This window comes from Nipponia nippon, unplaced genomic scaffold (assembly GCF_047370975.1).
Source record: "Nipponia nippon isolate SJK-2023a ecotype South Korea unplaced genomic scaffold, ASM4737097v1 scaffold_5, whole genome shotgun sequence".
In the NCBI taxonomy this organism is placed as follows: domain Eukaryota; kingdom Metazoa; phylum Chordata; class Aves; order Pelecaniformes; family Threskiornithidae; genus Nipponia; species Nipponia nippon.
The window spans coordinates 7,912,357-7,938,563 of record NW_028262369.1 but is presented as its reverse complement, the minus strand read 5'-3'; the positions used below and the strand labels follow the sequence as shown (position 1 = coordinate 7,938,563).

At 37.4% G+C, this 26,207-nt stretch overlaps 1 protein-coding gene across 8 annotated transcripts in view; it reads left to right on the top strand.

Moving 5' to 3' along the window:
* The window catches only part of LOC104015164 (sorting nexin-29), a 129,868-nt gene that overhangs the window by 17,572 nt on the left and 86,089 nt on the right, over positions 1 to 26,207 (top strand). For 7 of the 8 annotated variants that reach the window (XR_015698845.1, XM_087732335.1, XM_087732334.1 and 4 more), the window contains 9 exons: positions 1,383 to 1,563; positions 4,337 to 4,407; positions 6,881 to 7,129; positions 9,200 to 9,569; positions 10,351 to 10,469; positions 14,949 to 15,027; positions 15,537 to 15,619; positions 21,941 to 22,004; positions 23,263 to 23,391. Coding sequence is in view for 7 of the 8 variants with exons in the window: in XM_087732335.1 (XP_087588461.1) it covers positions 1,383 to 1,563; positions 4,337 to 4,407; positions 6,881 to 7,129; positions 9,200 to 9,569; positions 10,351 to 10,469; positions 14,949 to 15,027; positions 15,537 to 15,619; positions 21,941 to 22,004; positions 23,263 to 23,391 (1,345 nt within the window). In the remaining variant the exon portion in view is untranslated. The remainder of the gene's footprint in view (positions 1 to 1,382; positions 1,564 to 4,336; positions 4,408 to 6,880; positions 7,130 to 9,199; positions 9,570 to 10,350; positions 10,470 to 14,948; positions 15,028 to 15,536; positions 15,620 to 21,940; positions 22,005 to 23,262; positions 23,392 to 26,207) is intronic. The other variant, XM_087732333.1, reaches the window with a different exon arrangement.

Sequence of the window (26,207 nt, the reverse complement as noted above, 5' to 3'; positions counted from 1 at the left end):
TGGCCTTTTCTTAAAATTCTTACTACATTAAAAAGATTTAGAAAAGTCATAAGCAAGGAGTGGCAGGATCAATCTGTTTTCTCTCTCATGTGAATTTTTTTCTTTGTCTTGGAGGAAATTTTTTACCTATCTTTAAACATCTGCTTTATGCTGCCTACATTGAGATTATGATCAAAAGCCAGCATAATATTTGAGGTGATAGTGCACCATTCACTTGTACAATAGAATTATTTTCCCTTTTTTGTTAAAAAAAAAAAAAAAAAGAAAAAGTTGAGCAAAGACATTCATTAAACTGTTAAAAGGAGTACCTCCACGTCTTCCTTGAGAGATCGATGTGTTTTAGGGTTTTTTTGTAATGCTTACGTTTCTCAGATTTTTTTTCTTGTAAAAATATCCTGTTTGCCTTAATTTCAGTCTCTTAATATGTTACTAAGTGTATAGATTAACAGCTTTCAAACCATTCCTTATTTGAGCAATTCTATTTATAACAAATCAAAGCCTCATAAACTTTATTGTTAATGTGTTATTTTCAGATACTTTCAAGCAGTATGTATTTGATGCAACATTAATGACTAATGATTGCCAAACTATACCATGTAGTAATGATTCAAGTCTTACAGATGAATTAGCTGATGTTTGGCTGTTCTTTTCACCCTGAGAAAATGGTAGGAGGTGAAGTGTAATAAATACGTCCTTAAAATGTGTTCTTATTCAGTTAAGAAACAGGAATATGTAAAATACTAGGTGTTTTATTGTACATTTACAATTACTGATGTAGATTTTTGTTACCTCCAATTGAGAAATTTGGGGCAACTGCAAAAAACCTTTTTATCAATATTTGGGGACAGGGCAAGGAAGATATTTTAGTGGAAAGGGGGATTGTTGCCTTTTAAATGTAACACTTTTGTTTTTTAAAGTATCATGAATTTGTCACTTGCATGTCTGCAAATTCTGGAGCTACCCATTCCTTTGGACCTAGCTTCTAACATTTCACAATCAGCAGTAAGACAGAGTTCTAAAGAACTTTTTTCCTTTGCATGATATATTCCCAGCTGAACATGTGAACCTGTTCTCTGGATGAAATACTAGCTTAAATGTGCTTTTGAATGTGAATTCTATTTAAAAATGTAAGATAGAATCCTTTAATGTGCGCGTTTGGCTTTTTCAATGAAGCGAAAAGTTCTAAGTGCTTAAACAGCCCAAGTTCTGTAGGAATAAATAACCTATTTAACTGGAGAGTTGTACGAAGATGGTAAATGATTCACCTTTGTTTAAAGTTATATACCATTACATGCTTGTTTTATAAAATTGCATGTATATGCATTCAGATGAGCTTAGTGGTTTGTGGTAGTTTATTATTATTTTTATTTTTTTTATTCCAGAGCCAGTGTTTTGGTACTATGTGAAAGAAGTTCTGAATAAACATGAACTGCAGCGCTTTTACTCTCTGAAGACAATTACTACAGATATTGGTAGAGGCCGGGCTTGGTTGCGCTGTGCATTAAATGAACATTCCCTGGAAAGATATGTTCATATGCTGCTTGCAGATAAGAATCGACTCAGGTACTGTATCTGATGTCTTTGTAATGCCGGAGATGTATTGACAAATGAAGTACTGAGATTAAAAAAACCAACCAACCAACCAAAAACCACAGCTGTAATAATACACCATATTAATTGCTGTGCTAGTGAAGCCACTTAACCTCATACTTTGGTTTTGTTCATTTTTTAAATTTTGGCAGCCATTAAGATGGTGGCTTGTGCCTATATCAACATGTGACCTGAAACTGTCTTCCTTCTAGCACGTGAGAGTATATGCTTCTATACTCATCTTCATTTCCATCCTCTTGCCTAACTCCCTTCCCTATTCTTTCAACAGTTTTCCTCACTGAGACCTTGACACCATGCTTTGAGGTGCCCCTGTCATTCCATTAAAATAATACACAATTTCAGCCTTGATCTTACCAGTTCATCAATGGTAATTGCCTGTAGCCTTTTGGAGATGCTCATGCTGTAATTGAAAAGCTCCAGCAGTCAAGCAATAGGTAGCTACTACTGCAGGTCACTTGGAAGTGGTTTTGTACCAGTTTGTGAACCTTCTTGTTACAGTTACCGAGAATAACTTACTATGCATTCTGAAATCCGAAGATACTTTGGATATGCAAGATGCACTTAAGTTCATACTTGACTGAGTCCTGCCTTTTTCCTCATACATCTTCAGCTCCTTTTCTTCTTGAAAATTTGGGGTATTTTCCTTTTTTATCAATAACTGTTGAGCTTGATCAAGTCCAGTGGTTTCAGCAGAAAGGCATTCTTTCCATTTGCATCAATTTTTTTGCAAAAAAAAAGTTTGCAGATGACACCAAACTGAGTGGGGAAGTAGACACTCTGGAAGGGAGAGCCACCCTGCAGGAAGATCTGGATAGGCTGGAAGAGTGGGCTAACAAGAACCTTATGAAGTTTAACAAGGACAAGTGTAAGGTCTTGCACCTGGGAAAACATAATCCAGGAGTGCAGCTCAGACTGGGATCCACCTGGCTGGAGAGCAGCTCTGTGGAGAGGGACCTGGGGGTCCTGGTGGACGGGAAGCCCAACGTGAGTGACCAGTGTGCTGCTGCGGCCAAGAAGGCCAATAGGATGCTGGGTTGCATCAAAAAGGGCATCACCAGCAGAGATAAAGAAGCCATTATCCCACTCCACTCGGCGCTTGTCAGGCCACACCTGGAATACCGTGTACAGTTCTGGTCCCCGCTGTACAGAAAAGCTGTGGACAGGCTGGAGGGGGTCCAGAGAAGGGCCACCAAGATGATCAAGGGTCTGGGAAGCCTGTCGTATGAGGATAGGCTGAGAGAACTGGGTTTGTTCAGCCTGGAGAAAAGGAGGTTTAGAGGTGATCTCATCACCATGTCCCAGTACTTAAAGGGGAGCTACAAAGAAGATGGAGACTCCCTTTTTACAAGGAGTCCCATGGTGAGGACAAGGGGTAATGAGTACAAGTTACTCCGAGGGAGATTCCGATTGGACACAAGAGGTGGATTTTTCACCATGAGAACAGTCCATCATTGGAATAATCTCCCCAGGGAAGTGATTGACTCCACTATGCTGAGCATGTTTAAGACTGAGCTGGACATGGTGCTGGGCCATCTCGTCTAGATTGTGCTAGAAAGGTTGGACCAGATGATCCTTGAGGTCCCTTCCAACCTGGTGTTCTATGATTCTATGAATTAATGGATGTACTGGGTAAGATTATTGCCAGAACTGAGCTCGTTAGTACCTCCTTTTCTGTTCCAGTCTGTAGATTTTGATGGGAAATCAAATAAAGATGAATGAAATGACAAAGGAAAAAAAATCTGAAAACTATTGTGAGGAAATTAGTGACTTGGATTGCTGTCATTAATTACTTGCGCAGTATCAGGATTATCAGCACTCTCTGCATTATACATGAAATATATTTTCTAAAAAGGCTTATTCCAGCATATTTAAGATTTAAATGTTATTTAATGTTATCCAAATTCAAGTGGGATTTACAGAATCAGTTTACATCCTCAATTCTTATCTGTTTTGGAAACTTTTAAATTATTCTGTCAAAATTCTTTAATATAGGTTGAGGGTTTTCTTGCTATCTGTTTTTATGTTTAGTTAACTGAATGCTGATAGTAAAACTTACAGCATCCTGCTACTAAAAAGAACCAGGTTTAGAACAACTAAATTCATGTGTTCACAGTGAAATTCATGTTAATTTTTTTTTTCCTTACATCCAAATTCCTTGTTGACTCTAACTATTTAGGGTAATTGATGTGGTTTTGGATATTGAAACAGGTCACCGAATCATAGAATAGAATGGTTTGGGTTAGAAGGGACTTTTAAAGACCATCTAGTCCAACCCCTCTGCTGTGGGCAGGGACATCTTTCACTAGATCAGGTTGCTCAAGATGAAGTGGAACTTTTTGTTTGTATTCATGTGTTCTAATATTTTGTAAAATGACTTGTTAATTATGTTCAACTATAGTTATTTAAAAACTTATATATGCAGCATAGCAATAGGTGTAGAGAAAAATTGTGACTGCTAATGTAGTATGAACCTCCTTGCCCTGAGTGGCTTTTTTCTCATTAAAAAAATGCAGAGCTAAAACTGAAGATAAAATACTACTTAGCATGTCTTTGATAACTGTTCAGACAGTTCTATGTATTTCAGGGCTTCAGGGAGTTACAGTGACATATAATTTGATCCATCCGCTTATTTTTCAGAGTTTTCATGTCTTTTAGAATTGGAATATATGTTAATATAGCACTGCATATTCTTTTTTTTTCTTTTTTTTTTCCTTTCAAATTATAGTGTCTTCTATGAAGACTGGTCTTTTATGATGGATGAAGAACGTTCTAGTATGATCCCTACGATGGCAGCTGGTAAGACTTTCTCTTAAATGCTACTGTTCTTGGAAAACTATTTCATTTTGGGATGTTATACCTGTTTCTGGTTGCGAGAAGCTTCTCTAACATGCTCTTTGTTTATGTGGAGAATGTGTGTCAGATGCACGTTCAGGGTGAGTAGTCAAGGTATTATGCCATTTTTTGCTATGAATTGGTGAACTGTTAAAACACTGGATCTGGCCTTCCTACAGTTCAAAAGTCTTTCACATAAATTTTATAACACTTTATCAGTCAAGGCTAACTTTTTTTAAAAAAGTAGCGCAGTTTAGAGAAAACACAATGGGTTATTCCTGACTAGAAAAGAGCAATGATAGACTTTTATAGTAAGACCCAAATTATAGGTAAATACATGGAAGGAGAGTAAGAGTAAGGAATCATAGAATCATATGATTCTACCATAGAATGGTTTGGGTTGGAAGGGACCTTAAAGATCATCTGGTTCCAAGCCCCCTGCCATGGGCAGGGACACCTTTCATTAGACCAGGTTGCTCGAAGCCCCATGCAGCCTGGCCTTGAACACTGCCAGGGAGGGGGCATCCACAGCTTCTCTGGGCAACCTGTCCCAGTGCCTCACCACCCTCATAGTGAAGAATTTATTCCTCATATCTAATCTAAATCTACCCTCTGTCAGTTTAAAGCCATTACCCCTTGTCCTATCACTACATGCCCTTGTAAAGTCCCTCTCCAGCTTTCTTGTATAGACCTCCTTCAGGTGCTGGAAGGCTGCTATAAGGTCTCCTGGGAGCCTTCTCTTCTCCAGGCTGAACAACCCCGACTCTCTCAGCCTGTCCTCGTAGGAGAGGGGCTCCAGCCCTCTGATCATCTTCATGGCCCTCCTCTGGACTTGCTCCAACAGGTTCATGTCCTTCTTATGTTGGGGGCCCCAGAGCTGAATGCAGTACTCCAGGTGGGGTCTCACCAGAGCAGAGCAGAGAGGGAGAACCACTTCCCTTGACCTGCTGGTCACGCTGCTTTTGATGCAGCCCAGGATACGGTTGGCTTTCTGGCCTGCAAGCGCACATTGCCGGGTCATGTTGAGTTTCTCATCAACCAACACCCTCAAGTCCTTCTGCTCAGAGCTGCTCTCTATCCGTTCTCCACCCAGTGTGTATTTATGCTTGGGATTGCTCCGACCCATGTGCAGGACCTTGCACTTGGCCTTGTTGAACTTCATGAGGTTTTCACGGGCCCACCTCTCCATGCAGTCAGGGTCCCTCTGGATGGCATCCCTACCCTCCAGCGTGTCAACCGCACCACACAGCTTGGTGTCATCGGCAAACTTGCTGAGGGTGCACTCAATCCCACTGTCCATGAATGATAACGGATAATTTACTTGTCTAAAGTTTGACCACAGAAGTGATCTATTATTACCTTTTACACCCCTGTTGTGGTTTAACCCCAGCCAGCAACTAAGCACCACGCAGCCGCTCGCTCACTCCCCACCAGTGGGATGGGGGAGAGACTCAGAAGGGTAAAAGGGAGAAAACTCGTGGGTTGAGATAAGAACAGTTTAATTATTGAAGTAAAATAAATTAGAACAGTTAAATAGGCAAAGCAAAAACCGTGCATGCAAACAAAGCAAAACAAGGAATTCCTTCACTACTTCCCATCGTCAGGCAGGTGTTCAGCCATCCCCAGGAAAGCAGGGCTCCATCACGCGTAACGGTTACTTGGGAAGACAAACGCCATCGTACCCAATGTCCCCCCCCTTCCTTCTTCTTCCCCCAGCTTATATACTGAGCATGACGTCAGGTGGTATGGAATAGCCCTTTGGCCAGTCTGGGTCAGCGCCCCCCCCGCCCCCCCCCCCCCACCTGTGCCCCCTCCCAGCTTCTTGTGCACCAGGCAGAGCAGGGGAAGCTGAAAAATCCTTGACCAGTGTGAGCGCCACTTAGCACCTATTTAGCAACACTAAGCACTACTTAGCAAGAACCAAAGCATCAGTGTATCATCAACATTGTTCTCATCCTAAACCCAAAACACAGCCCCATACCGGCTACCAAGACAAAAATTAACTCTATCCCAGCTGAAACCAGGACAACCCCTTTTCTCAGATACATGGTCACATGCTTCATTCAGCAAGATAAGGTTCACAGGAGTTTTTATTAATAGAATATAGGAACCAACGAATATTAAAGTTGCAGTGAAATGGGTTTGAATAAAAGGTTATAAATAAACAGGTTCACAGTACTTACTGCTTATTTAAAGCACAGCTGAACAGCCATCAAGATAAATTCAGAACTGATTGCATCCACTTGAATATCATCTAAAAAAGAATGAATGGTACATGAAAGAATAAGAATTCATGCATGCAGAGCTGTGGGAAATTTTTGGGGAAAAATGTTTTACATGTCATAGCTTTGTTAATCCTTAGGTTCTATCTTTGTAACTTTTGTATGAAGTATATAGTGGGTTTTTGGTCTTTTTTTCCCCTTTCTTTTATCTGAAGGTCTGAACTCCATTCTTTTTGCAATCAACATTGATAATAAGGATTTAAATGGGCAGAGCAAATGCACACCCACTGTGTCTGATTTGTTAAAGGAATCAACGCAAAATGTAACCTCGTTATTGAAAGAATCCACTCAGGGTGTTAGCAGCCTTCTTAGAGAGATAACTGCATCATCTGCTGTCTCGATTCTAATAAAACCCGATCAAGACACTGACCCACTTCCTGTTCTCTCAAAGAATGTAAATGCTGGTAAGCATTTTTGCAATGTTAATGTCATTCAGAAACTTATAAAATATTCAAGTGTGTTTAAATAACTTTTTCAATTAAATTTAATGCACTATTATGGAACAAAAACCTTAAATATAAGTGCATGACACATACAAACTAGTTGAGTATGAAATAAAAAGTATGAAATCTTTTAGAAATACTGGTGTGAGTACTGGATGATAAACGTGTATTTTAGCTTCCTTGTACCACTGTGAGAGGGAAGCTAAACTATCTCATTGGTAAAGTGCTTTGCTTGCGACCTGAATTTTGATTTCGTATTCATAAGATTATGCCTTGCAGTTTCTGATGTAATGATTTTTCATTTTTAATATGTTTTCTTTTGGCACTTTATCAGTCAGAAATACACTGCCATATACCTGTTGTTATATACCAGATAAAAACCTTAGCTTGTAATCTTCTCCAAGCAGCGCCCGTATTTACAGTCTGAATTCCTATATGAAGTAGGTAATTACCACAAATGAAAATGTACTTGTACATTCCTTTTACCTTTAAATGTGTTAGTGTCGCAACCAGTTTGTAGGATGCTAGTTACTTACAAAGACCCGAAGCCTTAATCTCTTAAAATTTGAAATTAATCAAGCAAAACGTGATCTTCCTTATACATTTTCAGTTCCAAAAATAGCAAAGGAATATTTTGTCGTCTTTATTTCCAGAAGTTGAGCTGAAAGAATGTTTTGCTTTGTAAAGGTACAAAACTGCAGGAACATTCTGGGATTTATGTGTTTTTCAGTTAAGAAACAAGGTTTGAGTTTAGGCTTTAAATTGTTTTGGTTATGAGAAAATGGAAAAAAACCCACATGTGAATGCTATCTGGTAGGAATAGAAGTTGAGATAAAGTCTATTTTTGTTGACATTTAAAATAGACTTTGTCTCAAAACACGTTTTTCAAAACAAACTTGTGGTAAACCTATTGTTGTTTAGCACTTCAAATGAGATTAAAATAGTAGGTGATACTTGACTTGGGATAACTTTGTTAGTATAGAATAGGCTTGCAAGATGAAATAACAGAATAATTGACCACATGCTGCACATGACTCTACAGCATCATGTACGTTATGTCTACAGTACATGTGTATATGTAATGTACAACTTACAATAAAATGTCACTTTAAAAAATTCAGGTTTGTTCAAATGCCATTATATGTTGAATGTTAGAGCAAGGCAGATGTTTTCATTAAAGTTTATGTTCTTTGCTGGAATTCTATTTGCATCCAGAATGGGTTTTAACATCTTCTTAGTCTTAAAAGTATGTTAATGTGTTTTGTGGATACATAACAGCTGGACTTGAATTAAACAAAACAGTTTAGTCCCAATGTGAGTTGTCTTGGTGAGTAAGTTTATGATATTTCTTAGAGAGCTTCAACTTTGCAACATCTTTTAGCCTCATGTGCACATCAGAATCAGTGAGGATAGATAATAATTTAAAAATAAGTACTATCACAGCATAGATGTAATCAGAGAGGATTTCAGTGTATTTCTAGACCAAGAGCTAATTAGCTGAGGGAGGGAGCAAGTTTAATTTCTTTTTCTGAACAGTGACTGCTCAATTTCCAGAATACAGACAAAACTAACTTTATTTGGTTGCAAGTTGTGGATTTTGTTTGTTGTGAGTTTGTTCTTTTAAATTTTTTCTCCCCAGAAATGTTTCATGTTTTCTCTGTTGTGTAGACATACTCTGCAATACACACTAGCCATATTTCATGGGACAAAGTGATGGGAAGGCTAACTTTTTATTTTAAATTTCATTTTATAAGTTTGTTGAACTTTTTTTCCCCAGTTCCAATTGAATACTGTTATGAATGCACCTCCAAAATATCTTCTAAAATCTCAATTATGTAAGGCATATAAAATAAAGATGGTAGTTAAAGATTTAAAAGCTCATATATGTGGAAAAATAATGAAATGCCTTGTAGATCTAAGTGTTTTTTTCTTCACTAAACTCATTTAGTACATGAGCTCTTTGAAGAAAAGACCAAGTGTATTACATTGTTTCTCTTTTCTAAACTATGTAAACCTTTATGTTGCTACTAGATTTGAAATATAAAAAAGATCGAAAAAAGAAAAAGAGAGTGACAAATATTATCTCATTTGATGAAGAGGAAGATGAGCAAAATTTGGGGGATGCCACAAAGACTCTGATTACAGGAGAAAGTTCAGAGGAGAGTGTCGACAGATCTTCAGTTTTTGTATTACCCTCATCTGAAAGCACTCTTGGAAAAAATTTGAACGGGAATGAAAGCAACCATTCGTGGAAGAGCAATTCAGTATTCATGAACGGAGAGTATGAATACCAGAAACTAGATGTGAAGAGCATTGATGATGAAGATGCAGATGAGGATGAGCTATATGGAAAAACGTTAGGAAATAAAGGCACAGAAGGTGAAACTGAAGCTTCTGAAAAGTAAGTAATGTTGCAGGAGCCAGTGGTAAATTTTTCATGCTTTCACCCCTCCCCTCTCCTTCCTTCATGGGTACTGGCAAATTTATGTAACGAACTGAACTATTGGTTTTCTCTTTTTTTTTTTTTTCCTTCTCCTCCCCCCCCCCCCCCCCGCCTTTTTTTCCCTCGTCTTTTTTCTTTTCCATTGTTTAAACCATTTGAGCCACTGTGGTGATGGCATTTTGCGTCTAAGTTCCACTGAAAACCAAAATTTCAATATTTCATACTTGTTCTCCTTGAAGTTCTCAGCTGTGGAAATTATTGCATGATATAGCCAGTCTATAATTCTGGCCTATTTGAAGTTTCCTTATTCTTGGTATGATATAGCCAGTCTATAATTCTGGCCTATTTGAAGTTTCCTTATTCTTGGTATGATATTAATTCTATTTTGGCTTCACAGTAAAACCACATGTTTTAAACAGAATAAGCCTGTTATCATCAGAGTAGGTAGTTAAACAAGACAAGACAAAACTGAGAGAAAAAGAATAATTTTAGATACTAATATGCCCTCTTTATTTCTGACACAGAAATACCTTTGGAGAAAAAAAGGCAAGCACTGCTTGTATAATCTGCTTTGGAATGGTCTGATCTTTAATGAATTTGTGTATGTCTGAACCAAGAAATTGGCAGGCAGGTTGAAATATGCATTTGTTTTTTCAGTGATACCTCTGAAAGAAATATAAGCATTGTGAACATGAATATTGACTGTATAAATAGGTTGGTTTGTTTGTTTTAAATCTAGGCCTCATGAAATAGGCACATGCAATTCTCAGATATGCAGCTGGACTCCTCTTCAGGTCCTGAATGATGACTCAGATGTTCTATTTCCTGTCAGTGCCGTTGGCTCTTACTCGCAAACAGGTAGGTATTCTAATTTACCAAATTCCAGCAAACTTTATAACAGAATTTCTAACATGGGGCAATGGTGAGAAATAATGGGATTGTAAGAACATAGGAGATATTACACAACCGGGATGGGAGATTCAATTAAAATTTATTCTAGATCTGAATCAGAGTTTTCCATTTGAGTAGATATTTAGTTGAGGATTTATCAATGTCAAAATAAACCAAGAGTTTTGTTGGGATTAAGCTGTGGTCTTGCATGGTATTCTATTAATGTTTAGGATGCTTGCATAGAAAGTATCCTTATTCGTTTTCTAGATATCACTAAGCTGGAAGAAGCTGCAAGTGTGTTTGAGAATTTGAATTCAAATTAATCTTGACAGATTGGAGAAAGTATCAAATATTGGATGCAGTTCAATAGAAGCTGTTATCTGTTTATATACGGGATGAAGAATGATTGTCTAGGAAATGCTTCTTCAGGAAAGGATATAGGAATCATAGAATGGTTTGGGTTGGAAGGCATCTTCAGAGATGATCTAGTCCAGCCCCTTGCCATGGGGAGGAACATTTTTCACTAGACCAGGTTGCTCAAAGCCCTGACCAACCTGACCTTGAACACTTCCACTGATGGGGCATCCACAAGTTCTCTGGGCAGCCTGTTCCAGTGTCTCACCACCCTCATCGTAAAAAAAAAAAAAAAAAAAAAAAAAAATTTCTTCCTTATATCCAGTCTAAATCTACCCTCTTTCAGTTTAAAACCATTGTCCCTTGTCCTGTCACTGTAGGCCATGGTAAAAAGTCTGTCTCCATCTTTCTTATAAGCCCTCTATATATTGAAAGGCCGCAATAGGGTCTCCCTGGAGCCTTCTCTTCTCCAGGCTGAACAACCCCAACTCTCTCAGCCTTTCCTCATAGGAGAGGTGTTCCAGCCCTGTGATCATTTTTGTGGCCCTCCTCTGGACCCACTCCAACAGGTCCATGCCTTTCTTCTGCTGTGGAACTGTCACGGATAAGTGGTTAGGTCACTTCAAGAATTACTGTCAAAGATATTTGCAAATAGTGATTTTAATAGAAATTTATAAAAGTGTGATTTAACAAAGTTCAATGGCAAGGTTCACTCTATTACTTATTAAATGAATGGAATATATGTAAGAAAAAAACAGGAAAAATAGCTAGCAGCAGTTTAAGGTTTATTCACAGTTAAAGAGAGAATCACGGGAATTTAGCAGCAATTAATCATTGGTTAATTTAGCATTTACAAAGTGATTAGGTAGGATTTACTACAACATTTGAATCGATTCACACACATGCACACACAATATGCCTATAAAGGTGCCTGTTAAAAATTCCCCTCGAGCTAAGTGAAATACTCGCTTCAAATGATTGTCTCAACAGGCGAAGGTCGAGCCTCAAGGAGTGGGGGCGGGCCTGGAGTTCAGCCCAGGTCCTGTCGCCAGGCCTCTTAACTTTCAAACTTAAGAGTTCGCAAACTCTGAGAGGCGTCCCACTCAGAGGGAGATACTGGGTGCAGCCTGCTGCGGTCCAGGAGAGCTCAGAGGGTCTCACTTGGTACTGCTGTTTTGTAGGGTCGCGAGATGATTGACTTTAGGCATCAGTGAATTTCCATCCTGGCCACAATCCAGTTTGGTAATTACTGGAGTTCTCAAAAATTCCAGTGATGCTGGTACAGATCCACCTGTACCGATCCGCGCGAGTTACAACCCAGATAAGATATGTTCCAAGGCTGTCAGGGGGTGACTGATGATTCCTGGTAAAGTCAGTGCTACTCCCACCTTAGCCATGCAAGAGTTCCTGGTACGGTCAAGGGACGCTTAACCTCCAAACTCATTGCACAAAGGCGAAGTCTTGACGGGAATTACTGAGATCGTAAAGTGGTCCAGGAGAGGGGGGGCGAAATGCACCACCACAGGACCCCAGAGCTGGATACAGCACTCAAGGTGGGGTCTCATGAAAGCGGAATAGAGGGGAAGAATCACCTCCCTCAACCTGCTTGCCATGCTTCATTTTATGCAGCCCAGGATAAGATTGGCTTTCTGGGCTGCAAGCACCATTTGCCGGCTCATATCTAATTTTTCATCCACCAGTATCCTCAAGTCATTTTCTGCAGGACACCCACTGTAGTGGGTAACAAGCTGATAGTGAATTAGCAGTGCTGTGCTTCTGCAGTAAAAGCACACTTCATACGGACATGCATAAATGAAAAAAAATTAGTAAATTTGTGCTCAGTTGGCTTTGATGGGGCCTCAACTGCAGTACTGTATGCAGTTTGGGGTACTGCGCTTAAAGAATGATGTGGGCCATTTGGAGAAGATCTTGAAGCAAGCAATGAAAATGGTCAAAGGTATGGAAAAGAAGACCTGGGGCTTTTGCAGTATCTGTATTGGTATCAAAAACAAACAAAAACTTCCACCACCCACCACTCCCTTCCCCACCAAGTTAATATTTTGCTAGCTGTTTATAAAACATTGCTTTTATGAAAGTTTGGGTATGTATTCTCATTTCAGTGACCTCTTAAAAACTTCTCAGTGGCATTCAGATAATGTTTTAATTGTAAAATATTTCATATTTTTTGCATATACGTTATATGTGCCAAGAGTTTAAATGGACCATTAATTGAAGGCCTGTGAAAATGTGTAATTCAGTTCTGTAAGTTTGGTGATAAAAATAATGTGAATCATAAAATAATGCTGTACTGCCCTCTGCTGTATCTTAAGACATCTACCTCTTAAGAAATGCCAGTGGTTCAAAAAAAATAGAAAGTACATATTCATTTTTTTTCTTATGCCGCCACATTTTTCAATTTATGAAGGAATGGATTTAGAAAACATTGTGTAGTTTGTGGCATAGTATTATCTTAAATTTTATACAGAAACTGTTAGAAAAAGTCCATATATTTGTAAGTGTTTGCTGACTGCAACAGATTGACATCTGGAGTATGTGTACAGGAACATGCAAGCCAGAACGATACCGCATTAGGCTGGTAAAAGGAATCTTTATCAGTTGTAGGAAACAACAACACGGATTCTGCTCTCTGATTTCCTGATTTCAACTTTCCATGCTGTCGCTGGGCCCTTCCGAACAGTCCTGAACTGACGGAACATACAGGCAGTCTTTGCTAAAAGGCACGCAAGCCAAATGTCAGCAGCTAGGGAGAGTGATACACGTGGGTACAGTCACCCCCTCCCCAGCCGTAATGACAATGTGATGAGATTGAAAGCTGCCTGAGGCAGTTGTTAGCTTGACTTTGGAAGCTACGCTCTTGCTAGGTGAATGATATCGGAGGGAACGTGGGTTAGCTTTTTCTCAGAGCAGTGCAGCCCAGTAACTGGCAAGCTCATTATTATTATGACAAGATTTTTGCTAAAACATGCTTAATGAGCTCTTGCAATGTAGTTTAACCCAATATTTTGGTTTATAGGTCTGAATACAGATAATTAACAAGACATATATATTTGAAATAGATTACAGCATAATCTATAGTGTTGTATGCTAATATCAGTGCTTTCAGTTTTAGTCTGTTGCAGTGCTTCAGGGATGTGTCAGGGCATCTCATATCTCCATGTACCTAGAGATGAGAAAGCCTGAGTCAAAATTCAGTTGCTTGGACCAAAAATGGAGTGTGCATTTTAGGAACTGAGCTTCAGTAAACTCTGCAGCTTAAAAAATGAACTTTCTCCTCCATAGTCATTCTGACATAACTCTAATTTCCTTTTTTTTCCCTAGAATTCCTGTGTTTCAAATTCTGTGCTATTTTAGCTCATGATTTTAGGATTGTTTTATGGTAACTTTGTAACCCTTACATAGTAAGATGCAGAAAACATCAATAAAATGTGATTTTTGTTTTTTTCCACCTGAGCTACTTTAATGACAGGCCCAGTGATGTGTGTATTTTGATCCTGACAGTTGTGGATCTGTGGACAGATGCATATTGTCCACGCTTTTTAAAAAATGTCTCATCTGTCTGATTCCTGATGTTTGGTACAAATGCATAAGGAGCCAGAGAAAAGCCATGGTGCTCTGTTGGGAATGCATAAAGGACTGGTGTCCTTACAAGGTTTCACGTACTGGGGACTAACCACAAATTCTTTTCCTGCAAGTCACAAACAGATTTGTAATGAGTATCAGATGCCGTGTGGTTGTTAAACTCCTGGGGCTTGCAAAAATAACTTCAATAAGAAGTCTCTTCATAGCTTTGCAACATTGTTATCAATGTAAAATTATAATTTAGGAATTGTGCAATACTAATTCTTTTCTAAACTCATGGCTGTGTTCCTAAGAGACTTTACAATCCTGTTGGCATTCAGGGTGAATGTGCAGAAGCCAACATTCGAGAAAGAATTTAAAGTGTTTAAAAGCTTTAGTGAAGATGAGTATTTCTAGTTAAAAATGTAACTACCGTCCTTCTGGTTTTTAGTTTAGTTTAGTTTTTAAGTACTGTTAACTGAAGAAAGCTAATGTTTGTGCATTCTACTTTAGATAACTTGGAGAATGGAGAGGGGCATGAACATGTTCATGCCGTAGAACTGGTTCCAAGAAGATCTGATCTTCCTTATGGGTATGTGTCAAATATGTTTTTCTTAAAAGAAAAAAATCTTCACCCTGTAGCTGCCAACTTATTATTGCTATCTAATGCATAGCTACTCAGTACTGGAAAACAAACTATTCATCGGGGTACTTTTGTAAATGTTTGGAAAGACAAATGCAAAAGCCTACGCTTCCCTTTTTGCATAGTTTCATATATTGAACTTTTCCTAATTATCTTGAAGAAGTCACATTTTGATGTCAAATAACAGGCAGACTTAGCCTCCTGGTTTTGAAAACAGGTTTTATGTTGGGTTTTATGTTGGTTTTTACTGTATTCTCCACAGCCTGTTGATTTGGATCTTTTTGCATGTATTCTTAAATCAGACTCACAACAGATACATCAAAGGGTAATTAAACATAAATTGATTGAATATGGGTGAATATGATGACAATTCCAGTTTCTGGAATGCTTTTTTTTTTTAAGTTTTGAATTCAGGATTTTGTTTTCATTTATTGATGATATTGTACTTTTATGACTAGAGTGGAAGTCAGTCCTCCAGCTCAAGTGAATGCTTTAAGCAATATGTTGCCTTCAGCCACTGTGCCAGAATCCATGACAATTAGTAAGTACTTCCTTGATGTATCTAGATTGATGGAATTAACTTTGAAAGTCCTATAACTCTTCATTTCTGTTTTTTATTTCAGTAAGATCTGTTTAGAGAGGCATACAGCACTTAATTTCTGGTGTTAGAAATGACTGCTCTAAAATGATTTTCAAATTGGCAGATCCCAGGTTATGGCTCATTGCAACTGGTATGACATTAGCTTCTCTTTTCACAGAAGCTAATGTCCTCCTTATACTAGATGTGGCTTGAGTAGTTAAATGAACAATAATGATGTAATTTGATTAACATCTTTAAATCTCTGCAAGCTCTGAAAACACTAATGGTTGGTTCTGAAATGATCTTGCTTATTTTGTCTGCTTTCATTAATGCCTAGTCGGAAAAAACCCAAACAAACCCAGAACTCTTTCTATGTACACTCAGTCTGTGGTTTTGATACGGAAATCTGCTCCAAATAGAAATACTGGCTTTCATAAGCAAAAACTTTAGTTAAGATTAAGGTAGAGGACAGTAATTCTTTCAGTGGTGTTAAGAGTTGAGCGGGAGAGGATGAAGTAGCCTTTGCTGTAGAGAGAGATTGGAGAAGTACAGGCAGTTTGTTTACACCCTCTTTAATCTTTTTTCTTCAGATAAACTTGTAGAACAAAGAATTAGTTCTTAAACTGACTAGCTGTCTAAACATGTAAGCCAGTATGGTTTTATTTTCCTCACTTTACAGGAAGTTTTGTAACTGAACTGGTGGATGTGGCTTTGTTCCTAAAGCTCTAGGGTGTGCGTTTTCTTTCTTTTTATAAATTTAAATATGTACAAATTTTAAATTAAGACATTTGGGAGTTAGAAGTGATGCAGCCAGGATTCTTTTCTGAAATTGATTTATGAAATCATCAAAATGAATGAACCCTTAAGATATTCTAGTCTCATGTTCTAATGTCATGTTAAAACGATATCTGTGTCAACATACGTTAAAGGAGTTAGACCATGCATTTTTGCTGGGTACTGTTTCAGGCTCTGGCATGGGTCTGCTGACTGAGCTTTACAAAGCTGAAATATCCTTTCTTACAAAGTACTTTATGAAGTGGGAAACTAGTTTGAGACTTTCAAGTGACATAATTGAAGGCATAGATGGAGTTACAGTTGATACTTACTGTGGTACTTTGGTCACTGGATATTCTCTGCTCATGTTACTAATACAATATCCTTTCATTCTTACATTTTTATTTTATTTTCCAGTAATAGAATTTTGATGGGGAACTTTCTGATTTTATTGGACTCTATTAATTTTATCATTTTATAGGTGTTATTAGGTACCAGCAGGGGCCGCAATTGGTCTCCTTCAGTTGCTCAGTTAGTTCCTATGTATAGTTAAGACAGCTATAAAATAGAAGGTAAATCTTGAGATTTTCAGTTCTTGATACTTAGCGATTTGTAAATGAAATGGACCACAGGATCAACAGAAGCATACACACTATCATTAGTTTCCCATTTCAGAGAAGGTTTTGGTGGAAGGAAGGGGGGAAGCATGTCAAAACAATCTATAAAGCCAGAACACTTAGTAAATAATCCCATTATCATTATAATCAAAATTCAGCTGACTATACAGGTAAGTTAATACCTTTATAATAGCTGATCCCAGATACATTCAATAAAAATGCTTTTTTTAAGTTCATTTTTATTGGTCATAGATTCTCCACCCAGGAAGAATTCAGTGCTATGACAAAGCCGGACACTGAAGCTCTTTTTCTCTATTGCAATTAGCAGAAGAATTATTAAATGGTGAGGCTTATAGCTTGGTTGCGTAGCAACTAATTCTAACATATCAGACAAGAAAAATGGAATGCAATAGTGCAGAGAGAAAAGCTGTGAGGTCTTCAGTGACTGGATTTTTGTGCTTCTTACTTCTGAAGACAAAGCCTGAAATGAATTTTTTTTTTAATCTATTCTTTTCCTGCTTCCTTTCAAATATACTAGTATAGTACTAACCTTTTCTCGGTTCTTTTGGTATGCAGGCTAGAAAATTATGTTATGAGAAGCTGTAATTCAAAATTCCTGCCATTTTGAATGATTTTCTTGAATGATTTTCCTAAATTTCCTGATTTCCTCCCATGTATTTGTAAGGTATAGGTTAACTTAGCAGCAAATAAATTTAAAAAAAAATACTAATACCACTCGAGTAATCCCAATCCAATAGAGTTTCGCTGTGTATGTTAGACATCATTTGAAAACTTGCCCTGCTTCACAGATCGTTATGTCTTATAACTAATTTTATAAAGAATTGTTTGTCAGATGTTTTATATTTATGCACCTATTCCATTATGTTGTTTTCCAGTTTTAAAAAAAATTGTATTTATCTTGTCATGTTTGAATCACAAACACCTTTATGTCATGTTTGAATCACAAACACCTTTATGTCTGCCCCAATTATTGTCATTGGAAGATTATATTTTCAGCATTGTTTTACACCAGAAAAATCTGTCCTGCCAGCACAAGTCTCCCCATTTTGTTTTTGCAGTGGAAGAAAAGGAAGTTCTAAAACTTTCATTTTAGAAGGATGCTACTTGTGTTCTTCTTTACGAGGTTCTTTGATTATAGCGCTATTTTTAGTAAATAATTGGGAACTTAGTTTTTCCATTATAATATTCCTCAGTTTTTAAAGTTGGGCTTAATCACAAAGGTTAACAAAGGTTGTAGCATTGTACATTATTCCGTATTTTTTCATATATTCTTGAGAAAGGCCCCCGTTTTTCATGATCACTGAAGAACTTTACTGAATAATCAAACCTACATATTATATTTTTATCCTGGCTGTGTAAGTAAATAAGGTGTATGTTTTTGTACTTTCTCTGTCCTCTAAATAGCTTCTGACCTGTTCTGTGACTTGGTTGCCACTGGTCACTGACAGGTACTAAATTCTTGTGACTTCTCTGAAAGCACAGCTGTGGAAAGAGGGTGTATAAATTTCATCACTGAGAAAAAATTGCAGTTCATCTTACAGACTGTATTGTCTAATTTGTTTAAATTTACCCAATTAATCGTGACGTGACAGGATAATATTTACAAGATTTTGGAACACTAAATAAAGCCTTAATAGCCAATGTTCACGCAGGCAGCTTAGGGAGCATGTTTTTAAAGGTCAGACTTCTGTTTTAAGATGTAAGTAGTCTGCTGGAAGTTTTATTTGTCTCTGAAAATATCTGTGTAAATTTGCACTCAGGAAAATAAAAAAATCATTCCTGTAGACTGCTCGCAGCCCACCCTGATATTCTGTCTGCAGGATTGCAGAGGAGTGCTGCATGACCTTGTGTACACTGAGAGATGATTTCACTTACAGCTCATTCTTCATAACAGGTGATTGCAAATCATACTTATCCAATCTTTGGCTAAACAGCGAGAGTTGTGAAACTTATGACTTTTCTGGAGGTTGCTGGGAAATTGACAGGTGTTTCTTAAAGCATGGCACTTTTTTATATATTTCATGCTCTGAATGTGACCTTATAAAAGCTTTACAGAAGGTAGATTTTGCATGTAGTATGCAAGTGACTTAAAAAATGGTTTAGAGCAAATATTTGCTTTATTAGTAATTAGGCACTATGGAGTAATTTCACACAATGAATGAGACATAAGTCTGCTGAAAAAAATAGGTTATGGTCATACACTGTTCTCAGCAGCAAGCATAACTCACAGACAAAAGTTTATGAACTGAGGATGTTCTGGCAGATTTGAAGTGAACCTGCTACAGTGTATGATACTCGATTTACTTTGCATTCAGCTGACCGTTCTGACATGCTGCTAAAATTTTTCAAGAAGCATAAGTGAGAGTAAGAAATTACGGTTTTTGAAAGTTTTGAAGGTTATGCCTGAATTAAATAGGATGGTGTCCTTTTAGTTCTATTCAGTTGCTTGCATCAAAAGATCATGAAATTAAAGTTCCTGATTTTTTTTCCCTTGGTAACTTTTTATTTATTTAATTACACTAGTGAATGTTTCACTTTATATTTACTGTGGATGGAGAGTTTAAAGAAGTATTGGTGATAAGCTACATAGTTCTTATGTTTGTTTTGAGTAATTGATAGAAAATATGACTCCTTAATACTCATCACTTCAAGAAGAAATAACATAGGTATAGCAATGAAGCAAGATTGCTGCCAGGGTAAGCACAGGCTGTACAAGCCTTCTTGGAACCCTGGGCTCTTAGCCCAGACTAGTTGTTTGTGTCGATGCTTTCTTCCACATCTCCACTGCTATCCATAGTTGAACTAAATTAGCAAGAAATACTGAGTATGAAGTGTGTTTGCTTTTGTGGTCCTAAATTAAGCACTGATTTTTGTCCTATATGTGATAATGAAATTTGGGGTTTCTGCTTTGCTGTGTCTCTACAGTATTGTCAATTCCATAACTCCCAGAAAAAAATGAGCCAAATGGAAATAAAAAGCATTTTAACATCTTTTTATTTCAAGAGGCTTTTTTCTTCTCCTTTTATGCAAGCCATGGTCTTTAACAGAATCTTGCTTTCATGCTCTGTTTATTTATATGTGTATTGGAGAGGGGAGTGAGGGAAGATGGGATTTCAGCTCTCATGCAGAAGATTCTTGGTGGAATGACGGAAAGAAGATTAAGTTATTAGGCAAGTTAAGGTTACGATTTGAATAGGCTGGTAAAATTGGAAAAGTGGAGACAATTTATAATGGCTTCACTGTTTAAATGTTAATAAATCAGTAGACATTTGAACAGACTGAGTATGCATACAGGCAATTATTGTAGAGTAGTCACCCCAGCACAAGTGCAGAGCCAGTGCTGCAATAACTTGTCTGAGTAGCGACAGCTTTAATTTATTCAGAGTCAGAAAAATAATAGCAACTAACTCAGATTGCGCATTATCATATTTTAATGATGCTCTTGAAATATTTAAAATGCCATTGGCTTGATGCTTTCTTGAGGAAGAGTCTGAATTCAACTTTACAGTTAAAGATCTTTATTTTGTTATAGAGTGTTACTGTACTGAAAGCTTACTATGGATGTTTTTTGCTTGTGTTGTACACTTGTACAAGGCTTGAACACTTATTGGATTATTCTATTTTCCTCATCCTTAGAAAAATTCTTTATTTCACAGATAGGCTGGTGGATTGTGGTCCATTTTCACAACACCATTATTTTTATTTATTTTTTTTTCAGGACTGTTACAACCCACCAGTTTTCTACTGCCAAAAAACTTCAACAAACCACAAAATAACCCAAACAAAAAAACCCTCAAAAACACCAACCTTTCCAATCTGCCCTCAAAGTGGCAGTGTCTTATCATGACCAAAAGAATACTGTGTTGAGTTTCATGATCACCAAGTTTGATATTTTATAGCTAAATATAATACTTAAATCTCAGAATGTAAGGTTTGGTGGGTTTTGGTTTGGTTGGGGTTTTTTTCCCCAAAAATAAATGGTAGTCAATAGAAGCTATTATAGACCATCTTTTGAAAAACAGTCATGAAAATAATGGAGCACAGCATATTTTGTCATATATAATCTTTTCATTCTAAGTTTTTTCTACAATTGCTATGTAAATTGCAGTGGTTACCTGGTCACTTCAATGCAATAGGAACTTTATTCTTGCCGAAAAGGGTATTCTGCCTTTTATTTCTCATCGTTATTGGCTAAAAAGGTGTTCTGTTCTGCCCTGACTGCTTTCTGCTGTGTGCCTTGTGCCAGCAACAGTATTAAACTCAACAGATCACTTGACAACTGCTCGTCTGAAAAATAGCCCAGCAGAAAAAAAACCAAACCAAACCAAAACCAGTTTGGAGCTGGGTCGGTACTTGCTAGTTTATACACACTGTGTGTCTATAAACACCAGTGCCAGAACAAGGGAGGTGGTAGCAGTGATGGGTAAGGCAAGCTGGAATGTCCTTTTTGCTGAAAGCACAGCCTTAGGAAGACTGGTTAAAATAGCCATGGAAGCACAGCTTTGGTTTTGAATGTGAGTAATATTATCAAGGGAGAAAGCAGAAGTCTTCAGGTTTGGATTTTTTTTTTCCCCTTAACATGTGTTAGTATTTAATACCCACAAACTTCACTTTGGGCTTTTCTACAAGATTTGGATTATTTTTTTTTTTATAGCTGTTACTGTAGAAAAATCATTACTCTTTCTGTGCTGAATTAATGGAGTGCAAAATCCCTCTAATGACCTGCTGAAAAGTTTCTTGCTGAATAGCAAAGGATGTTGGCATCATCTTAAGTGTGTTGCTGAACTAGTGCCACTATGTACATGACCTTTAGATCTGAAATGAGCAAAAATACACACAGAAATTAATCTTTTTTGTCCCTTCTCTTTAGATGAACTTCGTCAAGCTATCGTGGCCATGATGAATAGAAAGGATGAACTAGAAGAACAGAATAGGTAGTTTTCTTTTTCTAGTCAAGAGGCACAATAATTTAAAAAAATCTCTAATAAAAGCTGTCCTTTGTGTAAAGCTATGCATAATCTTTGTGTAATCTTTTTGAGATATATATATTATTTTTCTGTGAAAGGTAAGCTTAATACTTCAATATTCAACTGTTGATACTGAGGAATAATGTTTGCACGTCAACTTTTTCCTTTGAATTCTAATCACATATAACTCTTTGTATCTTGGGACCTTTTGCCAGTTGCAGTCTTTTCAAAACCAAAACTTATAGCCAAAAGATTCTTAAGATCTCTTAAGATAGCTTTCCAAATGAGTAAAAGTCTGTCTTTATACAAGTATTCAGAAAATTTCCTTTTTTCCCCTTCCCGTGCAGAAGTGATGTAGGATGGCTAACAATGTTACGCTGAAAGTGGCTGTGATTTGTGAGTGTCTTTGTGTTCACTTGGGGCAAAATGATGATGTAAATGTAAAAATGAAAGTCTCTTATTTAAAATGCTATGAAGCCTACTTTGTATTTATGTAGTCTATTGGAACACATCATTAGATGAATCTTGAATACAAATGTATTCAAGACATACTGTTGCTATGCTGTAGTAGGGCTCTCTTGGTGATTTAAATTTTTCTATAGCTATTTTAATTTTCTTTTTTTTTTTTTTTTAATGTCAAGACTATCAACTGATCTCATTTTCCTGCCTTTTATCCTCCTCATTCAGCTTCGTGTTTTTTTGGCAGAGGACCAGGATGCTTTGGGTTTTACCATTATGCATCATGCTGACCTTTGCCATCTCATCAAAGGTTTTACACAGAGGTCTATGGCAGTGCTCTCAGTAGAGACAAGACCCCTACCTGTCTCCTGCTCTTACCAGTAAATATATTGCTTATAGATTATTCCTGAGATGTATGGACTTACACTGAAGCACTGAAACCAGATTATAAGCTGTTTTCTATAATAAGTTCTTTCTGCATGGTGGTACAGTAGATATCATAACAAGTTGTGTTTTGAGCATGTTGATGAGATTGTAATACAAATTAATAATAAGCACTTACAACTGTTTTGATTGGGTCCTTTTTCCTTGTAGCTTTTCATATCTTTGTATAATCAAATCAGGTGAATTAATTACACTGAATAATGAAATTTTGGGATTACATTAACGGTATCATTCAGGAAACCTACTCTGTGATTTGTAGAGTATCCTCTAATTACTAGGTAGTGTTTGCAGTGTTCTAACAGAGGCTGCTGCCTTCTTCCAGATCTCTGAGAAATCTGCTTGATGGAGAGATGGAGCATTCTGCAGCGCTAAGGCAGGAAATGGACAACTGGAGAAGGAAAGTAGCAGAACAGGAAGAGCGACACGCCACAAAAGTCCAAGCCTTGGCACGGTAAGAAGCACTGAAAGTGTTATAAAAAGTAATAGCAATGGAACAAGGGAATAAAAAATTCTGCATACAAGGAAAAAAAAATCATTTTCAAGTAGTTTAGTTTTCAGAAGAACATAAGTGATTTAGGACTAAAAATCCCATGGACTTTGGTTGAATTTAAGCTGAAAAAAAACTTTGGAAGATTTTTTGACAAATTTAGTGGGTTTGTGGTTTTTGTTTTGTTAAGTGTTAACAGTAAGTGAGAGTTTAAAATATTAGTAAAACCACCGTTACAACTCCAGAGGAAGGAATATTAGTGAGCTGAACTTATGACAATGTCAAGTTTTTAATTTTGAAAAGTAATTAGACTAACATGAAGAAATATAAGCCATGAAAATTGCAGCAGTTAGGTAATGAGACTAGATACAAAGGAATACATGTACGTGTAATGTAAATGTAAGAAGACTTTTCTCTCTTTGTGTATCTATTTTGTCCAGTTCTAACCACCCTCCCTTTTTTTGTTTTTAATCCATTTTTATTTTACTTGATATTTGGGAGATTGTTGGCATAGCTGTCTTCTGCCCAATCTGGAGCAAACCACAATATCAGGGTCTTGGTTTTTTTCCTTCTATTGGATATATGATATTCTTAATGTTGTTAAAGTACCTAGCACTGTCTGCAAACAGTATTTTCCAAACCTCAAATCTGATACAGCTTTTAAATATAAAGGGGCAGGGAGGGGAACAGAAACACCATGTCAGTGTTTATTGTGAAGAGACTGATGTTGCTGTCCTAGAATAATGAAATGCTCATTCTAGTAGTGGAAATGGCTGCTTTGATGCTTGTGTAAAACATAGGTTTTTTTCAAAAATACACAAGCTAGATTGTTGGATTCTAGCTCTCAGATCTGGACCCAGTGAGGACTTGTTTTGGAGACTATTTCATTTTAATATTACTCCACAGTATTTCCTCTGGTAGATGTCCTGTATAGTTCCACACTGAGATTAGTATGGGGACCCCTCTCCTGCCAGCAAGTTCTTACTTCAGTCAGTAGAAATTGCGCTGAGTGGTCCTAGTGTCAGTTAAATTGAGTAGGAATATTTGTGTCTTTATTGCTTTCAGTTATATAGAATGTCAGTATCAGCTGCTGCTGACACAGATACCCTTCTGTATGTACCCTCAGGTACGTAAGCAGTAAAGAACGGATTATCCATCCTCTTCAGTGACATTCCCATCTGATCTGTTTTCCTTCTATCTGATTATTTAAGCACGACTTTGTTTTCCTTGGGCTGATGTTTTTTTCTTGTCCTGTTGTCAGGTTTTCATGGCTGACCACTTTATCAACCACTGTATCATAAGCAACAGTTGTTGCCAAACAGTATCGACAGTACCAATTTCTGAAGCGATGCAACTGCTTCCCCCTAGCTCAAGGAAGGTCAGCTGGAACAGGTTGCTCAGGACCATTTCCAGTCAGGTTTTGAATATCTCCACAGATGGAGACTCACAACCCCTCTGGGCAACGTTGTTGGCAGTGACCCATTGGCAATGCTCTTCCTAATGCGGTGCAAGATGCTGTTGGCTTTCTTTGCCGCGAAGGGTGCGTTGCTGGCTCGTGGTCAGCTTGTTGTCCACCAGGACTCCCAGATCCTTCTCCGTGGAGCTCCTTTCCAGCCCCCAGCATGTATGGGTGCCTAGGGCTATTCTTCCATAGATGCAGGACTTTGCATTTCCCCTTGTTGAACTTTGAGGGCTTTGCCTGAATCTGATTCTCCAGCTTGTCCAGGTCCCTCTGAATGGCAGCACAACAATCTCGTGTATCAGCTGCTCCCCAGTTTTGTATTGTCTGTGAACTTGCTGAGGATGCACTCTGTCCCAGCATCCAGGGTTTTCTGCATGTGCAGGCAGAGTGCTTAGTGTCAATCGTGAAGTACCACAGTTGAGATTCCTGTAAGCTTTTTATTGCATAGGAGAACTAGTATCTGAAAATAATAAAGCTTTTTTTAAAAAAAAAAAAAAAAAGTATTTAGAACGTTACTAATTATGCTTTTGATGACACATCAAACCGAACTACTCACTTTGAGGGAGGGAGAGATATGCATAAGTGGGCTTGACATTCATGTGATGTAGGGCAATTGAGACAATGCAAATACTTCATCATTTAATATTCACATTTCAGGTTATAGGAATTGTATACTCGTATTTCTTTGACTCACTTCCCCCACAGTTTTAGAATTTGCAGTGACATATGGGTGAATCAGATACTTGTCATGCACATACCTTTTTAAAGAATAGATAAGGAGCTTTTATAACAAGATCTAAAGAGATGCTCACTTAGACTAACTTGTTAGTTTTAAACAAGTTTATTTAATTTCTCTTATTGCTACAGAGACTGGGTACATTGTATTGATTGTTCTTCTGAAAGTCAGTTTACCTTGTCACGTGATAAAACCAGTGTTGGGAGCTGCCTAGGTACAACAAATTCTTGCGTCACCAGTTATTTTGGACTTTGGATGCATTTCTTTAATGATACATTGCAACTCGTTTTCTAGCCCATAAGAAACTTTGCATATAGTTATTTTGGAATATAGGTTTTTCTTCCTAATTCTTATGTTGATTCACTTTGTTCACTATAGATGCTGCTGCTGCAATAGTAAGAGTAGTAAAATTTTTAAAATAAATAATATTTTAAACCAGGAATTTGGGCAAGCTGAATAATTTGAAGAATTTGAAATAACAAAAATGTTGGAAATGCTTTGTAAGTGCTGCATAATACACTAGGTGAGTGAGAGTTTCCTAAGTTCTCTTTGAAAAATGAAAAAATTCTTAGGTCATTTTAG